At 47.5% G+C, this 23,855-nt stretch overlaps 1 protein-coding gene across 1 annotated transcript in view; it reads right to left on the bottom strand.

The window, feature by feature from the left end:
- Positions 1–23,855, bottom strand: part of cacna1g (calcium channel, voltage-dependent, T type, alpha 1G subunit) — a 250,441-nt gene that overhangs the window by 182,167 nt on the left and 44,419 nt on the right. The window contains exon 3 of the mRNA XM_034107161.2: positions 21,325–21,422. Within this exon, the coding sequence (XP_033963052.1) occupies positions 21,325–21,422 (98 nt within the window). The remainder of the gene's footprint in view (positions 1–21,324; positions 21,423–23,855) is intronic.

Genomic DNA, 23,855 nt, shown 5'->3' with positions numbered 1-23,855 from the left:
CGGAGAAGCCGAAGGGCGACTTATAGGCCATACGGAGAAAAGAAGCTATAGGACTTTTTGCAGCTCTTTAATTACACAGTGATGAGGCTCTGCAAACAATGTGCAGAAGGAGGAAGAGGAGGAGGAGGAAGAGGAGCTGGGAGGTCGATGATGTCGTGTTGTTGTTGCCTTTAGGGCTTATCCGAGCAGAAGTGGTAAGACAGTGCTCAAGCTAACAAAGGATGTTACTGCTGCATGAACGTAACAGCAATGTGTGTGTGTGTGAGTGTGTATGTGTGTGTGTGAGTGAGTGAGTGAGTGAGTGAGTGAGTGAGTGAGTGAGTGAGGCGTGAGTGAGTGAGTGAGTGTAGTGTGTGTGTGTGTGTGTGTGTGATAAGGCGTTGGGGAAAGGGCACATGCGGTAGCGAAACAATAAAGCTATTGTGGGCTCGGTCTCGTGAAGATGGAGTGTGTTCATGTGTTGTGTGTGTGTGTGTGTGTGTGTGTGTGTGTTGTGTGTTGTGTGTCCTGAGATAATCACCCATTGACGCTGCCTCTGGAGTATCAATCAGCACCACCTCGTGTACCCTGACAGCATCGAACGTTTCTGCGGGACTCATCAACTCAGAATAGATCACGGTAATGTTTGTCAATGATCCTAATGCAGGACTGTGTTCTCCTTCTAACTGTGAGCAAAGGCCCGGCGCGTCCTTTGAAGGGTAACTCGATGAGCCAATCAGATCGGTCTTAGCTTGGGTTCAGGTGTGTTCAGTGGGAGCAGGTCAAGACCCCGGAAACAGAGATGCTTTAAAAAGGCTCTATCAAGCTGTTTGAGGTCTTCTCTTTCCTGCATGTCAATTGGTTCCTCCTCAGCCAGTGCTACTCACTTTCACACATGTGGCTAGGTAGGTAGGTAGGTGGTAGGTAGGTAGGTAGGTAGCTAGGTAGGTAGAGGTAGGTGGGTAGGTAGGTAGGTAGTAGGTAGGTAGGTAGGTAGGTAGTAGGTAGGTAGGTAGGTAGGTAGGTAGTGTAGGTAGGTAGGTAGTAGGTAGGTAGGTAGCTAGTGGTAGGTAGGTAGGCTGAAAGAAAGAGCATTGTGATCCACTCAGCTGCTGTCAAACACGCTCACAGACCTGCGTGACTCCACGACGGGAACTCTGTCTTTCTGTCTTTGTCATAAACGAGCAGCACACACATTGAAGTCCTAGTGTTCTACGCTCCGGAGGTTATCAAATCAAATGGTGTTTTTTATCGCGCAATATCTCAAATGACATGACACATCTCAGAGGGCTTAAAAGTGTGCAGAGCGTAAAACCCCTTTGTCCTTGGACCAAAGAAAAACTCCCAAAGACACGCCACATTTAAAATGGTAAAAGCGATTTAAGGAAAGGGCGTTTTTTTTGGCAGAAGCTTAAAGTTAGGGCTGGCTCCAACTCCTGATACACCGATAGGCTTAGACTGTAGGGCGGCTTTCTTCATTTATTGTACATCTTTAAATTATCTGTAGGTGATGTGTGTCCAAAACACATTCGCTAAAAGAATATAGTTTAGTGAAATAAAAAAATGGTTTAACCGATAATGTACTCCGGTAGGATTCCCCCAAAAAGACCATTCACAAAGTGTGACTCTATACATTCTGGATTAAAAAGAAAATAGATAAACAGTTTTTAAGTTATTTATTTTATACACCTTGCTTGGATAAATTAGCTGTTAATGTGAATTTTCTGTTTACAAAAAATATTACAACAAAAACACTATTTTGAGCAATTCTTCTTCCATTTCTTGATTATTTTGTTGTGTTATAGTTTTAACTGTGCTCAATTTAGTTATGATTGCACTGAAGTAATATATTTTCCCTTATAAAGAAACCAAAACTAAATTAACTTGTAACATATTGTCATTAGAAATTCAAAGACTCTAAATGGTGTCAACACTTTCATTAACATTAACATTACATTGCATTTAGCTGACGCTTTTATCCAAAGCGACTTACAATAAGTGCGTTCGACCAACAAGATACAAACTTGAAGAAAACATAAAGTACATCAGGTTTCATAGAGCCACACATTTCAAGTGCTACTCAACTGGCTTTAGGTAAACCAGTCCTTTATTAGTATATAAGTGCTTTGTTAATAGTTCTATCGCTGGAGGTGGAGTCGAGAGAGATGAGTTTTCAGTCTGGAAGGTGTGTGAGCTTTCTGCTGTCCTGATGTCAATGGGAGCTCATTCCACCATCTTGGAGCCAGGATAGCAAACCCACGTGTTTCTGCTGATGGGAACTTGGGTCCCCCTCGCAGCGAGGGTGCAGCGAGTCGTTTGGCTGATGCAGAGCGGAGTGCACGCGCTGGGGTTACGGTTTAACCATGTTCAGTCTTGTCAAGGTTGAGCTTGAGGTGATGAGCAGACATCCACTGAAAGATGTCAGCTAAACAAGCAGAGATGCGTGCGACGACCTGGGTCTCTGAGCGGGGAAAGGACAGAATGAGTTGGGTGTCGTCAGCGTAGCAGTGGTATGAAAAACCATGCGGGCTAATGACAGATCCGAGCGAGTTTGTGTACAGGGAGAAGAGGAGGGGACCAAGAACAGAGCCCTGAGGGACCCCATTACATTTTAGCGACTTACCATCAGCGCAATAAACCATGAAGATACAAACTCAGAAAACCTGCACCTGCATTCGCTTCAACAAATCCAAACCATTGTCCGTGCTGGTGCAATGCTTTCAAAAGAGCATAACACACATCCCTCTCCTCGCTGCAGGCAAACACACACACACACACACACACACACACACACACACACACACACCACACACACACACACACACACACACCACACACACACACACACAACACACACACCACACACACACACACACACACACACACACCACACACACACACACACACACACACACACACAACACACACCCACACACACACCAACACACACACACACACACACACACACACTGTGATGCTGAGCTGTTAGCATGCTGCTTAGCGCTGCCTGAGGTGGAGCAGAAGCTGAGATTAGTGTCCGCAGCAGGCCGAGCAATAACTGCCTTCATCACTGAGATCAGAGAGGAGCCACGTCTGCTCAGAGAACAGTCACACGGCGACGCTTCACACACACCTGACATCTGTGTATTGAGAATATAACCCCGCTCTGTCACCACTTATTCTCCTCATTCATCACACTTTTAACAATCCTAATAATGTTGGATGACAGGAATGTTAATGCCACAAAATCACTGTATTGACAAACTTAAAAGTGGCCCTATTATGCTATTTAGGTTTTCCCTTTGCGGTCCTCTCCTTTTCGCAGGAGAGGACTCTTTAAAGTAGAGACACTACATACTGATATACACCTGAACATCAGCAGGAGAGGACTCTTTAAAGTAGAGACACTACATACTGATATACACCTGAACATCAGCAGGAGAGGACTCTTTAAAGTAGAGACACTACATACTGATATACACCTGAACATCAGCAGGAGAGGACTCTTTAAAGTAGAGACACTACATACTGATATACACCTGAACATCAGCAGGAGAGGACTCTTTAAAGTAGAGACACTACACGCTGATATACACCTGAACATCAGCAGGAGAGGACTCTTTAAAGTAGAGACCTACACGCTGATATACACCTGAACATCAGTTGGAGAGGACTCTTTAAAGTAGAGACACTACATACTGATATACACCTGAACATCAGCAGGAGAGGACTCTTTAAAGTAGAGACACTACATACTGATATACACCTGAACATCAGCAGGAGAGGACTCTTTAAAGTAGAGACACTACATACTGATATACACCTGGACATCAGCAGGAGAGGACTCTTTAAAAATGTCAAATGAACCAGCAGCTCATTAACTGAGATACCCCCCTCAGCAGTACGACAAAACAAAGGAATAAAAAAACCGAATCAACAAATAAAAACAGCCAAATGTCCGAAATGTAGCAAAAAGCCAACAATCGTTGACCTATGCATTCTCTATCTCTTCTATAGACCTTCAATAGATGTGCAGAGACACCTCCTTTCTCATATTGAATGTAAATATTTGATGTACAGAGCTCCTTTTAGTAACATGAGTGATGGCAGTGGGTGCAATTCCCCCCGAAGGTATGAGGGCATGAAATATGTGTGCTGGAAAGAAATGAGGTTTCCTGGAATGATTGTTATACGACGGCTTATAAATCAAAGCACGAAACTCTTGATTCAGAGACGCGTTTTCAGAGATGGCAAAACATCCTTTCCTCAAGGAGAAGTACAGATACTCGTGTTCAAAAATACTCTGGTGAAAGTAGAAGTACTGATTAAACTTCTTTACTCAGTGAAAGTAAAGAGGCTTTGAAGTGTACTTCAGTAAAAAGTACCCATAACTAGCAGCTGCTTTAAAGAGTACCTGACCTCCCTTTATATCAATAGAACAATAATGTCATTGTTAGCTAATGAATGTTTCCATGGTGACCAACGGCAACATGACAACGTTTCCATTGGTCCCTCTTCTTTAGAGAAGACCAGGAAGTGATGGATACACGGATCGTGTTCCAACCAATAGGCACGCAGTGACTCTAAAGAATAATGACCACGCACCAACACACATTCAGACTAAAGGAACCAGCTGTTTGGGAAATGAGAGAAGTAGAAAGTACAGGTATTTGAGTTCAACATGTAAGAAGTAGAAAGTACAGGTATTTGAGTTCAACATGTGAGAAGTAGAAAGTACAGGTATTTGAGTTCAACATGTGAGAAGTAGAAAGTACAGGTATTTGAGTTCAACATGTAAGAAGTAGAAAGTACAGGTATTTGAGTTCAACATGTGAGAAGTAGAAAGTACAGGTATTTGGGTTCAACATGTAAGAAGTAGAAAGTAGAGGTATTTGTGTTCAACATGAGAGAAGTAGAAAGTACAGGTATTTGAGTTCAACATGTGAGAAGTAGAAAGTACAGGTATTTGAGTTCAACATGTGAGAAGTAGAAAGTAGAGGTATTTGTGTTCAACATGAGAGAAGTAGAAAGTACAGGTATTTGAGTTCAACATGTCAGAAGTAGAAAGTACAGGTATTTGGGTTCAACATGAGAGAAGTAGAAAGTACAGGTATTTGAGTTCAACATGTGAGAAGTAGAAAGTACAGGTATTTGTGTTCAACATGTGAGAAGTAGAAAGTACAGGTATTTGGGTTCAACATGAGAGAAGTAGAAAGTACAGGTATTTGAGTTCAACATGTGAGAAGTAGAAAGTACATGTATTTGTGTTCAACATGTAAGAAGTAGAAAGTACAGGTATTTGTGTTCAACATGTGAGAAGTAGAAAGTACAGGTATTTGGGTTCAACATGTAAGAAGTAGAAAGTACAGGTATTTGTGTTCAACATGTAAGAAGTAGAAAGTACAGGTATTTGTGTTCAACATGTGAGAAGTAGAAAGTACAGGTATTTGGGTTCAACATGTAAGAAGTAGAAAGTACAGGTATTTGGGTTCAACATGTAAGAAGTAGAAAGTACAGGTATTTGGGTTCAACATGAGAAGTAGAAAGTACAGGTATTTGAGTTCAACATGTATGAAGTAGAAAGTACATGTATTTGGGTTCAACATGTAAGAAGTAGAAAGTACAGGTATTTGTGTTCAACATGTAAGAAGTAGAAAGTACAGGTATTTGTGTTCAACATGTAAGAAGTAGAAAGTACAGGTATTTGTGTTCAACATGTGAGAAGTAGAAAGTACAGGTATTTGGGTTCAACATGTAAGAAGTAGAAAGTACAGGTATTTGGGTTCAACATGTGAGAAGTAGAAAGTACAGGTATTTGAGTTCAACATGTATGAAGTAGAAAGTACATGTATTTGGGTTCAACATGTATGAAGTAGAAAGTACAGGTATTTGAGTTCAACATGTAAGAAGTAGAAAGTACAGGTATTTGGGTTCAACATGAGAGAAGTAGAAAGTACATGTATTTGAGTTCAACATGTATGAAGTAGAAAGTACAGGTATTTGAGTTCAACATGTAAGAAGTAGAAAGTACAGGTATTTGGGTTCAACATGAGAGAAGTAGAAAGTACAGGTATTTGAGTTCAACATGTATGAAGTAGAAAGTACATGTATTTGGGTTCAACATGTAAGAAGTAGAAAGTACAGGTATTTGTGTTCAACATGTGAGAAGTAAAAAGTTGTGGATTAAAGTACCGCTACCAGAAAAATGTACTTAAGTACAGTAATGAAGTATTTGTACTCCACTACTTCCCAGCTCTGCTGTTTCGCACAAAGCTCTCTGTTTATCTCCGGATCAGAGAATCAACCCTCCTCCCCCGAACTGCTCCTTCCAACTGATGGACATTTCATTTTCAATAACAATCATCGCCTCGCCCTCTCCAACCTCGCTGTGGGCGGCCTCTCCGTTTCCAACGTGGTGGCGGCGGGAGATCGGCGAGCCATCTGTCAGCGGCTGATTAGGTCTGCTTCCTCTCCAGCTCCACAGCCTGCCTGTTTGCAATCTGTGAACTAAGAGGGCTTTCTGAGGGCGGAGCACACCTGCGTCTCGGCTTACTTTCCATGGTCACTATATCTGCATCTCAAGACGCCTCGAGGATCAGCAGAGGCGTGCCATGTGAGATGGCCATGCCAAGAACCACAATTGAAAACAATTGTTATAAGAGAATTAATTCCGCTGAGGCTTTTATCCAAAGCAGATCACGATAAGTGCGTTCGACCGTCAAGATAGAAACTCAGAACACGGCCCGTCCGCACTACGGCTTCGACAGCTTCAAAAACGGTTTCCAACGCGTCTGCCCACTCACTTTGAATGGGGTGACGTCACTTCTCGCCGAACTGCATTGTGGGAAGCACACACACTTTCCTGGCGTTTCAGGGTGCAAAAGTTGAGCAATGTTCAACTTTTGAAGCTTCTGAAGCTTTCGGTGGAAGCGTCAGCCAATCAAATCATACGCCAGTGCAAGCTCTAGCCAATCAAACCGCTGCGTGTGTGTCAGGGGCGGGAGATTCATGTGATCGGTTGTTGGTCGAGCTTCAGACACGCCCAGCTTCAAGCTTTGAAGCCGTAGTGTGGACGGGCCGTCATGTACTCTAAGCTCTGCGTACAGACGTTCAATACTCAGCCGAGGTGCAGGGGGGGGGGCGTCAGTCGGTGACGGGAGATGTGTAGACTTTGACGATTGTAATTTTACTGAGACACTACACTACTGCATAAAAGTGTCACGCAACAACTATAGAGACGTCTTTGAGTTTCCTGAAAAGCGCTATACGAGTCTCATGTATTATTATTATTATTATTATGAGCACAAACTGGCAGAAAATGACAATAAAACAGTTCAGATCACCAACACGTCCACGCGTCTTGCCCCTAAAGGGGTTGTGCCTTTGCATGTCCCATGTTCTCTTAATCCATCCATTGCTACGGTTTAATCTGACGACTAGAATCCAATCCACTTTATTTATATAGCACCGTTTAAAAACAGAGGGTTTGCCCAAGTGCTTCACAATGAACATAACATTATAATAAAATATAATATTACACGAATAGATAAAAGGCACACATAAGAATAAGTACAAGGCGCATAAAGGCTGTGGACAGACAGTGAAAGCATACAAATAGGTATGACACAGCTCAGACTGACTGGGAGGCGAGGGGAAAGAGGTGGGTCTTTAGGCGGGACTTAAAAGCTTCAAGAGTGGGCGACGATTTGAGACGAGGGGGCAGGTCGTTCCAGAGCCTGGGGGCGACCGATGAGAACGCTCGCTCTCCCCTGGTCTTTTTCTCATGCTATCGAGTGCTGACGTGTTTGTGTAGGCATCCCCCTCGTTGTCTCCACAAAAGCCACACATGTTTCTACGCATGCTTATCTGAAAATGCACCTTCCTACGACATCCTGTGTGGACTAAATCCTTCCCTCGATAGAATGATAATCTCTGCTTTTTACCTTATGCATCTGACGGATCAAAGGCAGCGCTGACAGCAGCTCAAGTCTCTTGTTGGGGAGCTTTCTATGAATCCTGTTCCGCGGCACGACTGCAAGTGATCAAAGAACTGCATTCAGAGCATTGAGAATCCGTATCGACTTCAGCTGATCATGGAATGGACTAGAAACACGAAAAACACCTCCTTTAAGCAACAAAATACCGCTTGAGTGAGGGCGTCCTTGTCGTAGGGAGAACTGATAACAAGATATTTTGATTTTAGAAAGAATTACAGATTTACATCTCCTTCTAACCTCATCAGTCTTTTACTTCCTCACACACAAGGGGATGCAGCCCGCCCCCTGACATGGAAACACAAGCGTACACGGAGAAGCCGAAGGGCGACTTATAGGCCATACGGAGAAAAGAAGCTATAGGACTTTTTGCAGCTCTTTAATTACACAGTGATGAGGCTCTGCAAACAATGTGCAGAAGGAGGAAGAGGAGGAGGAGGAAGAGGAGCTGGGAGGTCGATGATGTCGTGTTGTTGTTGCCTTTAGGGCTTATCCGAGCAGAAGTGTAAGACAGTGCTCAAGCTAACAAAGGATGTTACTGCTGCATGAACGTAACAGCAATGTGTGTGTGTGTGAGTGTGTATGTGTGTGTGTGAGTGAGTGAGTGAGTGAGTGAGTGAGTGAGTGAGTGAGTGAGTGAGTGAGTGAGTGAGTGTGTGTGTGTGTGTGTGTGATAAGGCGTTGGGGAAAGGGCACATGCGGTAGCGAAACAATAAAGCTATTGTGGGCTCGGTCTCGTGAAGATGGAGTGTGTTCATGTGTGTGTGTGTGTGTGTGTGTGTGTGTGTGTTGTGTGTGTGTGTCCTGAGATAATCACCCATTGACGGCTGCCTCTGGAGTATCAATCAGCACCACCTCGTGTACCCTGACAGCATCGAACGTTTCTGCGGGACTCATCAACTCAGAATAGATCACGGTAATGTTTGTACAATGATCCTAATGCAGGACTGTGTTCTCCTTCTAACTGTGAGCAAAGGCCCGGCGCGTCCTTTGAAGGGTAACTCGATGAGCCAATCAGATCAGGTCTTAGCTTGGGTTCAGGTGTGTTCAGTGGGAGCAGGTAAGACACCGGAAACAGAGATGCTTTTAAAAGGCTCTATCAAGCTGTTTGAGGTCTTCTCTTTCCTGCATGTCAATTGGTTCCTCCTCAGCCAGTGCTACTCACTTTCACCATGTGGCTAGGTAGGTAGGTAGGTAGGTAGGTAGGTAGGTAGGTAGCTAGGTAGGTAGGTAGCTAGGTAGGTAGGTAGGTAGGTAGGTAGGTAGGTAGGTAGGTAGGTAGGTAGGTAGGTAGGTAGGTAGGTAGGTAGGTAGCTAGGTAGGTAGGTAGCTAGGTAGGTAGGTAGGTAGCTAGGTAGCTAGGTAGGTAGGTAGGTAGGTAGGTAGGTAGGTAGGTAGCTAGGTAGGTAGGTAGGTAGGGAGGGAGGGAGGTAGGTAGGTAGGTAGGTAGTGAGATAGATAGATAGTGACATAGATAGTGAGATAGATAGATAGATAGGTAGGTAAGTAGGTAGGTAGGTAGGTATGGAGGGAGGGAGGGAGGGAGGTAGGTAGGTAGGTAGGTAGGTAGGTAGGGAGGGAGGGAGGGAGGTAGGTAGGTAGGTAGGTAGGTAGGTAGGTAGGTAGGTAGGTAGGTAGGGAGGTAGGTAGGTAGTGAGAGAGATAGAGGGAGGTAGGTAGGTAGGTAGGGAACTATAAAGGAACTACAGCATGGTCACATGACTTCACGTCACCACCGCTAAGCTAAAGGAGGCTAATGTTGGGCTATAAAGGAACTACAGCACGGTCACATGACTTCACGTCACCACCGCTAAGCTAAAGGAGGCTAATGTTGGGTGTGATGATGTTTAGTCGTCTCATTTAAACACTTGATAGCAACTTCAGTTTGTAAATTCACCAGTGGGGTATTTACTGAAAGATTTTATGTCGTAGAACAAAACATATTTTTTGTTATTGTTCAAAGCAAAGAGTGCTTTCGATTAAATAATCTGTCAGCAAATACTTTCTTCTTCTGTTGTTTTTGTGCTTCTGCTACGATATGCAAAAAGGACAGGAGCTGCTTAAATGTGTTACAGTGTCAAGCCTCGAGGCACTGAAACCTAGAAGACTGACTTTAAAATGCTGAAATATCATTTTAATTTCCGAGCAAAGGTGTCCTTGTTATACATGGAGTAAGAAAATAATGATGTTCATCCCGAGGCTAGAGTGACATAGTTATTTTACTATCCAGCAGACGCTATCTCTTTCCCACTTTAACACCTTTTGGGATAGAAAGGACCTCAGGATGAAGAGATGCTGGAGAAGCTGCAGTCTGAATTTGCAATTGTCCTGCTGGCGTGGATTCATGTATTTCCCCACCCTGGTTATCAACAGTTCCTTGAAGCCAAGACCAGCTGGAGGTTACAACGAATGCCAGTTTTAACCCACTGCAGGTCAGTTTGGCAAACCAGTAAGATGGTACACTCGCCTCAGGAAAAAAGAGCCAGTGTCTTGTGTTGCGAAAAATGAAATAGATTCGTTCCGTGGCGTCTGAAAGAATAATCCCTGATGATATCTCGACTTGGGTTTCCAAGAATGTGAAATATCTCTCAGAAAACCAAGACCGTGCTGTAGTTCCTTTATAGCCCAACATTAGCCGCCTTTAGCTTAGCGGTGGTGACGTGAAGTCATGTGACCGTGCTGTAGTTCCTTTATAGCCCAACATTAGCCTCCTTTAGCTTAGCGGTGGTTGATGTGAAGTCATGTGACTGTGCTGTAGTTCCTTTATAGCCCAACATTAGCCTCCTTTAGCTTAGCGGTGGTTGACGTGAAGTCATGTGACCGTGCTGTAGTTCCTTTATAGCCCAACATTAGCCTCCTTTAGCTTAGCGGTGGTTGATGTGAAGTCATGTGACTGTGCTGTAGTTCCTTTATAGCCCAACATTAGCCTCCTTTAGCTTAGCGGTGGTGACGTGAAGTCATGTGACCGTGCTGTAGTTCCTTTATAGCCCAACATTAGCCTCCTTTAGCTTAGCGGTGGTGACGTGAAGTCATGTGACGGTGCTGTAGTTCCTTTATAGCCCAACATTAGCCACCTTTAGCTTAGCGGTGGTGACGTGAAGTCATGTGACCGTGCTGTAGTTCCTTTATAGCCCAACATTAGCCACCTTTAGCTTAGCGGAGGTGACATGAAGTCATGTGACCGTGCTGTAGTTCCTTTATAGCCCAAAATTAGCCACCTTTAGCTTAGCGGTGGTGACGTGAAGTCATGTGACCGTGCTGTAGTTCCTTTATAGCCCAACATTAGCCACCTTTAGCTTAGCGGTGGTGACGTGAAGTCATGTGACCGTGCTGTAGTTCCTTTATAGCCCAACATTAGCCACCTTTAGCTTAGCGGTGGTGACGTGAAGTCATGTGACTGTGCTGTAGTTCCTTTATAGCCCAACATTAGCCACCTTTAGCTTAGCGGTGGTGACGTGAAGTCATGTGACTGTGCTGTAGTTCCTTTATAGCCCAACATTAGCCACCTTTAGCTTAGCGGTGGTGACGTGAAGTCATGTGACCGTGCTGCAGTTCCTAGAGATGTTTTTGCCGAACAAAACATGTAAGTATCATAAAAGTTTGTTATCTGCAATAATCAAAAATCCCAATTGGCTTTTATAAATATGTCATCCCTGCAACACTGTATGGCATCATATCTGTTTCAATACCAAAGATGTTTGTATTTTCCTCGGGGATCCTCCTCTGTATCCCAGAGAACACACCTTCGTCTAGCACAAGTGACTAACAAAGAGGTAAGTGTGACATTTGCATTGATGCAGCCTCTGACAGGCCTGCTACAAGGTATTAGCCAATCAGGTGGGACACAGTGTGTGGGGATGTGGAGGGGACAGAGTCTGAGATGTTTTGGTTTTAGAGGCAGCAGTTGGAACAAGTCTGTGAAAGTGTATCCGTAACTTCCACTGGCGGGAGTGAATCAATCACTGTCAGCACCGGGGACGAGGTACAACGTGTTCATTAATACAAGTCTGAAGGTGTGCGTGTGTGTGTGTGTGTGTGTGTGTGTGTGTGTGTGTGTGTGTGTTTTAAGATGAGCTACAGCCTTCTGGTCCAATATACGCAACACTAACACTTATCCACTCTGCTCCCAAACTGTGGAAGACCATATCTAGAAAAAGGTAGAGGTATACTCATTGGATAGTTTTAACAGTGTCTATTTGTAAATAGCATCTGCCTATTTTTATAAATGTAAAAACATACTCTTTTAACTGAGCTTTTTAATAGCAATATGCCACTTCTGATTTATTCTTTATTTATTAATTTTGTATGTATCTATTTATATATATTTATACTTTTTACTTGGCTTCTAACCCTGTAAAGCCCAAATATATGTTGACCTCTCAGATGTTGTTGTTGTTGTTGCCTCTGGAGCAGAAATTAAAGGGTTTTCACAACGTTGAGCAGAATTCATGTATTTCTCACATTGTCTGAATAAATATATTGAACAATTGAGGGTTGATTTGCAGGATGGCTTGCTTACTTGCTTATATCAGTATATAGCATAACAAGTATGCTTCTGTTAGTCTTTATTCTTTGTATTTATTGAATTATTATTTATTATTTAATCTCATTAATACATTTCATCTGAATTATTTCAAGCTTTTTCCGAGTGTTAACTTTTTTAATAATATATTTGCATGAAATAATTTGCTTATTTTACCTTCTTAAAATTATGAATCATGTATTTATTTGCTGTGTTCATTAAAGCACTTTTAGCTGTATCCTGCCTATAAAAAGTGCCACTCAGAATAATGTAGAGCTTAAGGATTTGATTATCAAAGTTCGAATGGTTTTATTTTAGACAGAAACCATCAAAGAAGTGCTCCAAGAGGCGGGAAACGTAGCTCCACGTGGACTGACACATGAACACATCTCTCTTACCTGTACATGCTCGCTGATATAATCATTAGCAGCAGCTCCGTCTGGTCATTCATCGGCCTGGCATTATCATCCATACCTGTCAGGTGAGGATTTACTGGACCACTCTCTCTTAACACTGAAGCCGTTCATCTCCATTATTCACAACGACAATACGACTCACTCCCCTTTGCCAAAACTCAGATTTAATACACACATCATTTCCTTTTTCAAGGTGTTCAAAACTGACAGATCTCCCATTAAGGACAGCAACCTGAAGACCAGCATTTCATATCTCCACGCCCGGGGCCATCTAGTATTTAGCTCGGGCAATGAAGCCTCACCTGCTGGTGGCCCGATCGGGCAATCTATTATGCCAGTATCATGCAGCTCGCGGATCCAGTAATGAGTGACCCGACAGTAAAACTAAACATATCTATAACTAGTTACGGTAGTTTGAGAGGTAATTAAAATAGCTACGTGTGATATTCTAACCTGAAGTGTGTGTTTTGTTCCGCTCACCGCTGCATGCGATCATGCAGAGCTGCGTGTCGAGTCTCGACTCGTCAGCAGCAGCTGATGTCTCTCTCCGTCAGATTAGACTTCACTCGCGTTTATGTCCATATCGATCAGATCCAGCTAGTTCTAGCTAATGATAGACTACCTGCTTATTAAAATACACCTACACAATAAGTGTCGCTATGCAACTGGACGAGGCCACAAAGTATAGCGCAGCATTATGCATTTGTTTACATGCCCACCGGAACCCTGAGGTATTACCAACAGATCAACGCACAATCAACCCATACAGGACATCTCTTTCTCCACATTACGTGTTAGACATTAGAGTTGACTATTCTTGTCTGTCACATACTCTTCTTGTCTGTCACATACTCTTCTTGTCTGTCACATACTCTTCTTGTCTGTCACATACTCTTCTTGTCTGTCACATACTCTTCTTGTCTGTCACATAAGTGGCGCAACTGAAGCGGTATTGCTCTAAAGGGAAATTATTTTGACCGAAGATATTTAGATTTGCCGGCTAACGGGAACTCTGACGTGTGCTTCGCGGATGCGCTCGGCTCCTCTCGACTGCTGCTCGGGTCTGCTCGGTCAGCTTCCGGATGAGGAGCCATTCGTTCGACCAACTTACAGTAGTTAACATTACAAACATTTTTAACAGGGGCCATAATAGTGTACATAATGTTTGTTTTGGCAGTTATAACTGAATGTTGTAGCGCCAGGAAAAGGGAGTCGGAGGCGGTGTATTCAGAACGGAGTTCCAATCTTTATTCTCCATTTAGTTATAGAGAGGTCAACACATCGTCTGCTCTGCTTAACGAGCTAGCAGGAATGAGGGCTAACTCTACAGGTGTTCCCACTAAAGGGTCCGTGTGGCAACACAATAAGAGAGGTGAATTATGTCCCATAACGTGTCACCACACAAGCCCGCCCAGAATTCACGTATAAACAAAATCCGTATGGCGGGGAGGAACAATCCGCCTGCCCCCACGAGACCTGCGCACCGGAGTCGGTACAGCGACCTCCGCCCGTGCGGCCCCTGACAGAGGAGGGACCGGAACAACAGGTCCACACTCCCTGACAGGAATCAAAGCCGGGGGTCGGCCCCGTCTCGGCGGCCGAGCCAGCACCACCGGCCGGTCCACGTCCAAGTGAGCAGCCTTCACCCGGTCAACCGAGACGTGCTCAGCCTTACCGCCCATGTCGACCACCAGGTGTTTTTCACCGTGTTCCAAAACCCGGAAAGGTCCGTCGTAAGGGGGCTGCAGGGGGCCTCTGTGTGCTGAGCGTAGCTCCGCGGGAACTTGAGACCCTGGCGCACCGTGCTGAGCAGACGAACTTCGCGGCCACCAAGCGCACCGAAGGCTTAATGCCGGGGTGTGATAGGCCGTGCACCGCTTCGAACACAGAGCGCCTCCAGCTGGCGGGAACGACAGGCCGCGCCAGGCCCGTGGAAACGTCACACAGGAGGGTAATGCCCGCGTCGCCGAACACTACGTCCTCCAAGCGCAGTCCCGCGCCCTCCACCTTCAGAGCCTGGACGCCGGGATCTGTGACCTGGTCCGCCGCCATGCGAGTATAGTCCAGGCCCAACTGGACGGCACCGATGATGACTCTGGAGAGGCAATCAGCAACCAGGTTCGACTTGCCAGCCACGTGCTTAATGTCCGTAGTGAACTCTGATATGTAGGAAAGCTGCCGCTGCTGACGTGCCGACCAAGGCTCCGCCACTTTTGACATGGCGAAGGTGAGCGGCTTGTAGTCGACAAACGCCGTAAATTCACGGCCTTCCAGCATGAAACGGAAGTGCCGCACGGCCAAATAAAGTCCAAGGAGCTCTCGGTCAAAGGCGCTGTACCTGCGTTCTCTGGGCGTCAGCTGGCGGCTGAAAAAGGCGAGCGGCTGCCAAGCGCCCTCCACCCACTGCTCGTGCACTGCGCCGACCGCGTAGTCCGACGCGTCCGTGGTGATGGAAATGGGAGCCGTAGATGATGGGTGTGCCAGCAAAGCCGCCTGAGCCAACGCGGTCTTGACCTCAGCAAAAGCGACGTCCGCCTCTGCTGTCCAGTCGAACGCCTGGACGGGGGTCTTGCCTTTCAAAGCTTCATACAGCGGCCGCATGATGTGTGCGGCCCGGGCGATGAAACGGTGGTAGAAGGTCACCATCCCCAGAAACTCACGGAGCGACCGGGCTGTGAGCGGGCGAGGAAAAGCCGCAACAGCCTCCACCTTCGCTGGCAGAGGTGTCGCACCGCCCTTGGTGACGCGGTGCCCCAGGAAATCAATGTCAGACACCCCGAACTGGCACTTTGCCGGATTGATGATTAATCCGTGTTCGTTGAGCCGTGTGAAAAGAGCTCGGAGGTGGGACAGGTGCTCCTGCACTGAAGCGCTGGCGACGAGTATGTCGTCGAGGTAGACAAACACAAACGGCAGGTCCCGCAGTACCGAATCCATCAGGCGCTGGAACGTCTGAGCGGCATTCTTGAGTCCAAAAGGCATCCGCAGGAACTCAAAAAGTCCAAAAGGTGTTATCACTGCCGTCTTGGGAATGTCCAGGGGGTGCATGGGCACCTGGTGGTATCCACGCACCAGGTCCACCTTGGAAAACACCCCTGTACCGGCCAGATGCGCCGAAAAGTCCTGAATGTGCGGCACTGGATAGCGGTCAGGCGTAGTGGCGTCGTTGAGTCGGCGGTAATCCCCGCACGGGCGGAACCCGCCGTTCGGTTTGGGGACGACGTGCAGAGGAGAGGCCCAAGGACTGTCAGAGCGGCGGACAATGCCCAGGCGCTCCATGGTTGCGAACTCCGCCCTCGCCACAGCCAGCTTAGAAGGGTTCAACCGCCGGGCCCTGGCGTAGACAGGAGGCCCCCCGGTAGTGACGTGGTGCTCCACGCCATGCTTAGTGGTAAGCGCAGAGAAGGTGGGCAGCGACAGGTCTGGAAACTCGGCCAACAGTCTGAGAAACGTGTCTGCCCCTGACAGCGAGCCCGTCAGCCCGTCGTACGCTGCGCTGCCAAGTGTGCACACGAGGGAATAAAACGTTAAGGCATCAATCAAACGCCTATTCTTAACGTCCACTAAGAGTCCATGAGCACACAAAAAATCCGCTCCGAGGAGGGGAAAAGAAATGTCCGCTGTCACGAAATCCCAGCTGAAACACTGTCCTCCGATGCACAAACACATAGGCCTCACGCCGTACGTGCGAATGGGACCGCCGTTAGCCGTCGTCAATCGCGGTCCGTGCCCTCCCCGGGTGACGTCTTCACTCGACGCGGGAACTACGCTCCGTTGAGCGCCCGTGTCACACAGAAACAGGCTCCCCGAAACGCTGTCGCTGACGAAGAGGAGCCTGCACGTGCCGCCGACGCTCAGGGCCACTACCGAGCGCCGGCCCCTCCGTTTCCCGGGGGTTTGTAGCTGCACGGAGCAATGCACTTCTTCGCCATTGTCCCGAAACGTGCGTGGTAAGAGCACTCTCCGGTGTCTCCACGCCGGCTCGCCACAGCCGTGTCCGGCCCCCGCCATGCTGTCTTGACTGCAGATGGGCTGCTGCGCGTCGCGGCTAACGTCTCTGCACCGGGCTGTTGTGTAGCCAGGAAAAAACGATCCGCTTCCTCAGCCAAGGCACGCGGCTCCGTGACAGGCGTGTTGGCCAGCGCCGTCTGGACCCGGGGAGGCAAGTGACGCAGGAAAATCTCCATGAACAAAATCCGGGGATCTTCCCCCCCTAGCAGATTTAGCATTTTCTCCATTAGCTGAGATGGCTTGCTGTCTCCTAGGCCTTGAATGTCAAGCAACTGGCGGGCCCTCTCCTTAGCAGATAAGCTAAATGTCTTAAGGAGAAGGGCCTTAATCGCCTCATATTTGCCATGATGTGGGGGGGCTGCGATGAATCCCACCAACCTGGACGACGTAGAGCAGCCCAGCGCTGCTACCACATGGTAGTATTTCAGGTCCCCGTCACGGACCTGTCGGCAGGCGAAGTGCGCCTCCACATGTGCGAACCATGCCTCCGCGGCGTGCTCCCAGAACTCCGGCAGCTTTACGAACACATCGCGTTCAGCCATGCTCGTTAATTTTCCGGAAACTTTCTCGGAAACGTCAGGGTCACCAGTGTAGCGCCAGGAAAAGGGAGTCGGAGGCGGTGTATTCAGAACGGAGTTCCAATCTTTATTATCCATTTAGTTATAGAGAGGTCAACACATCGTCTGCTCTGCTTAACGAGCTAGCAGGAATGGGGGCTAACTCTCCAGGTGTTCCCACTAAAGGGTCCGTGTGGCACCACAATAAGAGAGGTGAATTATGTCCAATGACGTGTCACCACAATGTAATGTTTTCTACTTTTTTCCATCTGGGAAGGCATTTGCCTTCATCAGATGGAAAGTGTTTTGACCAACAACTTAAGTATTTCTTAAAGCTATGCAGGGAATGCAAGCGAGCAAACACAAACAAGAACAAACAAACAAGTGAAATGAAGAATACAATTGAAATTGTACAATATAATATTGTGGTGGTTCATCTTATAATTCAGTCTAGAAAATGCACCAGACAGCATCTAAAGGCCCTGACACACCAAGCAGTCACCAGAGGACTAGCCGACGCTGAAGTCGGCTGTTGCCTGGCCGTGTTCTCCTGCGTTTTGGCCATGTGTCGCACGGGAACACACCGCACCGACTTCAGTGCGTGAGTGGCAATAACTCTCCTTACCAGCAGGCGGCGGTAGTGTGTATTCGTCATTCAAAAGAGGCAACAACCGGAAGACAGAGAAGAAGAAGAAGAGTATCTTTTCTCCGTAATATCATACAGAGCTGGCCTCTCCTGGATCAAGGTGATGAGCAGGTCTTCGTTTGCATCATTCCAGATCGCCATGATGACATGAAAATGAATAGCAGTCTGTGTGTGCCTTCTTAAATCGTTTGTTTACGTCCCTCACTTCCGCTTCGCTTCTCATGCACTGATTTGCTAGCTGAACAGCCAATCAGAGTGATTATTTGGTCCGACTGCCAGACTCGATGCATGGCCGATTCAACATGTTGAATCGGCCATGCATCGAGTCTGGCAGTCCAAATAAGGCGTGTCACGGTCGACGGTGCGGGACACACCAACCTGACTACGGCGCCGCGAATGCCCGACAGCCTCTGACGGCCTCTGAGGGGGACGGAGGCCCCCCAAACCCTTCGTGCCATTTCGTCCGCGTGCATTTTTCAGGGCAATCTCTATTGGGCTCAGGGCCATCTGTAAATTAGCTTAGATGGCCCACAGGGCCATCTAAGCTAATCCTTAATGTCATGCACTTGGACTGTAGACCACCTGGAGTAAAATCCATGTGGAAATTGCTTCTCAGGTCAGATATGTATATTTGATTAAAAATGCGATTAATTTCGATTAATTAATTACAAAGCCTCTAATTAATTAGATTCATTTTTTTAATCGAGTCCCGGCTCTAATTTTAAAATATCAATGAGCAATAAAATACAACACCTCCTTCTTAAGTATCCATGTGTCTGAACGTAAGATATAGGAAGAACATGTGATACAACATTAGCCTTTGCAAACATCCGTGCTCGATGAAAGTCATTCTTGATTATATCTATTATTGGAAAATATCAGAAACTATCTTTAAAGAGCTCAAAGTCTCCGGGAGTTACCATGGAGACACTTGCCAGAAATCTGCTCCGTCAAGTTTAACAAGCAACACGTTAGCAGCTGTTATCAACGTGCAGTTCAACTCCACGAGCAGCCAGTGTCATGCATCCAGACTGAAGGAGGAACTGTGTTCAAAGCATCCAGGAAGCAACCGTGCATAATAAAAGAACACTATGTTGAAGCATTAGGAAACGACGAAGGGACCGAGCAGAAGGAAACTATTCGCCCCACCAACCACCCCCAATTACCCAATGACATTCCCCTGCAGTGTCAGTCAGACCGAATCAGACACACACTGATGTCACTATTAGTGTGTGTGTGTGTGTGTGTGTGTGTGTGTGTGTGTGTGTGTGTGTGTGTGTGTGTGTGTGTGGGTGTGTGTGTGTGTGTGTGTGTGTGTGTGTGTGTGTGTGTGTGTCTGTGTGTGTCTGTGTGTGTCTGTGTGTGTGTGTGTGTGTGTGTGTTGTGTGTGTGTGTCTGTGTCTGTGTGTGTGTGTGTGTGTGTGTGTGTATGTGTGTATGTGTGTATGTGCGTGTGTGTGTGTGTTGTGTGTGTGTGTGTGTGTGTGTGTGTGTGTGTGTGTGTGTCTGTGTGTGTATGTGTGTGTGTGTGTGTATGTGTCCGTGTGTGTGTGTGTGTGTGTGTGGTGTGTGTGTGTGTGTGTGTGTGTGTATGTGTGTGTGTGTGTGTCTGTGTGTGTATGTGTGTGTGTATGTGTGTGTGTGTGTGTGTGTGTGTGTGTGTGTGTGTGTGTGTGTGTGTGTGTGTGTGTGTGTGGCCTAATGAGCAACCCCTATAACGACTACTTTGATTGACATGAGGCTCAGATCAAGAGGTTTAAGAGTGTCATAGAACGAGGGATATGACATCCCATCATGCACCTGCACCGGGTAAACACCTGCATGTTCTCTCTCTCACACACACACACACACACACACACACACAGTTTGTCTGCAATCTCCTCCGAGCAATGAAGAGCTAATGGCGTAATTAGGGTCCGTATGTAAATGAGAGGGTGGTGGAATAAAGGTGAGACGGAATGAACCATTAAGGTGGATTTCAAATGATACAAACACCAATCAGTGCACTGGAAATTATCGCCATGGCGATGACACTAATAGATACTGATGGAAGGCATTGAATATGGACTTTAATATGTGAGAGCGACAGAGAGAGGGGATGGGGAGGGGTGACATATGGAGGTAGCTGTGTGTGTGTGTGTGTGTGTGTGTGTGTGTGTGTGTGTGTGTGTGTGTGTGTGTGTGTGTGTGTGTGTGTGTGTGTGAGTGTGTGGGTTGTGTGTGTGTGTGTGTGTGTGTGGGTGTGTGTGGTGTGTGTGGGTGTGTGTGTGTGTGTGTGTGTGTGGTGTGCGTGTGTGGGTATGTGTGTGTGTTGTGTGTGTGCGTGTGTTGTGTGTGTGTGTGTGTGTGCGGATGTGTGTGCGGATGTGTGTGTGTGTGTGTGTGCGTGTGTTGTGTGTGTGCGTGTGCGTGTGTGTGTGTGCGTGCGTGCGTGTGTGTGTGTGTGTGTGGGTGTGTGCGTGTGTATGCGTGTGTGTGGGGGTGTGTGTGGGTGTGGGGTGGGTGTGTGTGTGTGTGTGTATGTGTGTGTGTGTGTGTGTGTGTGTGTGTGTGTGTGTGTGTGTGTGTGTGTGTGGTGTGTGGGTGTGTGTGGGTATGTGTGGGTGGGTGTGTGTGTGTGTGTGTGTGTGTGTGTATATGTGTGTGTGTGTGTGTGTGTGTGTGTGTGTGTGTGTGTGTGTGTGTGTGTGTGTGAGTGTGTGAACTGCAGTGCTTTAATAACAGGGGAAGCCAGACGCAGAGAGACGGTGGAAGCAGAACACTGAGTCTCCCTCTGACCTACATCACGGCGGCTTTGAAGGAAACCACCTGCGTCGTCCCCCACAGTCATATGTATTAAGATGACTCCTATCTCCTGCCACAAAGCAGTTTAGCGTTTAACTACAACACGTGTTGGTCACTATTACGAGATATCAAACGTCAGTGTTTAGATAACGCTCGTAACTGAAGTGTGCACGTGGGCTCTGTTATGGAGAGGTTTCAACGTTGATGTCATGCTGTGGGTTTTCCAACAGCCAGTGTAAGTGCCGGAGCTTCCTGAACCTCACACACTCTGTGCCTCCAAGTGTCCCAAAGCAGTCCTCAAAGTCTCACGCCTCGTCTTTCATTTCAAATCAAAGTGTGTGTCCCCTGAGAAAGCCACAAGTGTGTGATATTGGAGGACGAAGCGCGCTGAGCTCTGATTGGTCGTTGCACTCACTTGGCACTCTGTTGATGGCTCTCAGAGGTCTCAGCACGCGCACCGTCCTCACCGCCGAGAAGCTGACGTTCTGCAGGTCCAGCGAGTATTCCAGCATCCTGCAAAGTGTGGAGAGAAACACGAGTCAGCACGGCAACAGAAAGCACAGCACACACGGCGGGGTCGGCTTCAGCCTCCGGGAATAAAACACGGAACATGAGGCCGATTCAATACGGCGTGCTCTCCGTGCCCCCCCCCCCCCACTGACCCTCTGACGTGCAGAGTTCCCCTTTAGAGAAGGCTGCGGACAATATGCTTTCTATTCATCTAGAACACACACTGCAGTAGCGTGTGTGTGTGTGTGTGTGTGTGTGTGTGTGTGTGTGTGTGTGTGTGTGTGTGTGTGTGTGTGTGTGTGTGTGTGTGTGTGTGTGCACTGCAGCAATGCACGCAATGTGTGTGTGTGGGATAAATATATATCCACTGGCTCCCTCACACACACACACACACACACACACACACACACACACACACACACACACACACACACACACACACACACACACACACACACACACACACACACACACACACACACACACACACACACACACACACACACACACACACTTCTGGAAATCAAAAGCAGAGGTGGAAGAAGTGCTCAGCAGAGGCCCTCTTCAGCTGTTTCCCTTTCCTGTTGGTTATTCGTTAGGTTTTAGTCTGCAAAGGCTACAATCCCTGAAATATGTGTGTGTGTGTGTGTGTGTGTGTGTGTGTGTGTGTGTGTGTGTGTGTGTGTGTGTGTGGAGCAGATGCTGAGCACATCTTGAAGGCGGGCGTGCAGATGAAGGAATTCCCTCCTCGCACCGACTCCAAGTCTGTCTGTCGGACGAAATCGCAACACATGTCCTTGTGTGTGTGTGTGTGTGTGTGTGTGTGTGTGTGTGTGTGTGTGTGTGTGTGTGTGTAGTGTGTGTGCAAAAGCATGTCGGTCACCTTAAGTGCTAGAAACTCCCTTAATGAATGTGTGTGAGGGGGGTCCCAGTAGGAGCACTCACACACTTAGCAGGTGCTGACAGATGGCCGGCGGCTATAGAGGGAAGGTCAACGGGTAAACTGCTCAAACACAACGGAGACCAGGGGACACTAAAGAGTGACGCACACAGCTGGGAGACCAGGGGACACTAAAGAGTGATGCACACAGCTGGGAGACCAGGGGACACTAAAGAGTGACGCACACAGCTGAGAGACCAGGGGACACTAAAGAGTGACGCACACAGCTGGGACACTAAAGAGTGACGCACACAGCTGGGAGACCAGGGGACACTAAAGAGTGATGCACACAGCTGGGAGACCAGGGGACACTAAAGAGTGACGCACACAGCTGGGAGACCAGGGGACACTAAAGAGTGATGCACACAGCTGGGAGACCAGGGGACACTAAAGAGTGACACACACAGCTGGGAGACCAGGGGACACTAAAGAGTGATGCACACAGCTGGGAGACCAGGGGACACTAAAGAGTGACGCACACAGCTGGGAGACCAGGGGACACTAAAGAGTGACGCACACAGCTGGGAGACCAGGGGACACTAAAGAGTGACGCACACAGCTGGGAGACCAGGGGACACTAGAGAGTGACGCACACAGCTGGGACACCAGGGGACACTAAATACTCTTTAGCGTCCCCTGGTCTCCCAGCTGTGTGCGTCACTCTTTAGTGACGCACACAGCTGGGAGACCAGGGGACACTAAAGAGTGACGCACACAGCTGGGAGACCAGGGGACACTAAAGAGTGATGCACACAGCTGGGAGACCAGGGGACACTAAAGAGTGACGCACACAGCTGGGAGACCAGGGGACACTAAAGAGTGATGCACACAGCTGGGAGACCGGGGGACACTAAAGAGTGACGCACACAGCTGGGAGACCAGGGGACACTAAAGAGTGACGCACACAGCTGGGAGACCAGGGGACACTAAAGAGTGACGCACACAGCTGGGAGACCAGGGGACACTAAAGAGTGACGCACACAGCTGGGAGACCAGGGGACACTAAAGAGTGACGCACACAGCTGGGAGACCAGGGGACACTAACGAGTGACGCACACAGCTGGGAGATCAGGGGACACTAAAGAGTGACGCACACAGCTGGGACACTAAAGAATGACGCACACAGCTGGGAGACCAGGGGACACTAAAGAGTGACACACACAGCTGGGAGACCAGGGGACACTAAAGAGTGACGCACACAGCTGGGAGACCAGGGGACACTAAAGAGTGACACACACAGCTGGGAGACCAGGGGACACTAGAGAGTGACGCACACAGCTGGGACACCAGGGGACACTAAATACTCTTTAGCGTCCCCTGGTCTCCCAGCTGTGTGCGTCACTCTTTAGTAAAGAGTGATGCACACAGCTGGGAGACCAGGGGACACTAAAGAGTGACGCACACAGCTGGGAGACCAGGGGACACTAAAGAGTGATGCACACAGCTGGGAGACCAGGGGACACTAAAGAGTGACGCACACAGCTGGGAGACCAGGG

Source organism: Pseudochaenichthys georgianus, chromosome 19, assembly GCF_902827115.2.
Source record: "Pseudochaenichthys georgianus chromosome 19, fPseGeo1.2, whole genome shotgun sequence".
Taxonomy (NCBI): Eukaryota; Metazoa; Chordata; class Actinopteri; order Perciformes; family Channichthyidae; genus Pseudochaenichthys; species Pseudochaenichthys georgianus.
The sequence above is the reverse complement of the archived record's forward strand: the minus strand, read 5'-3'. Positions and strand labels throughout refer to the sequence as shown.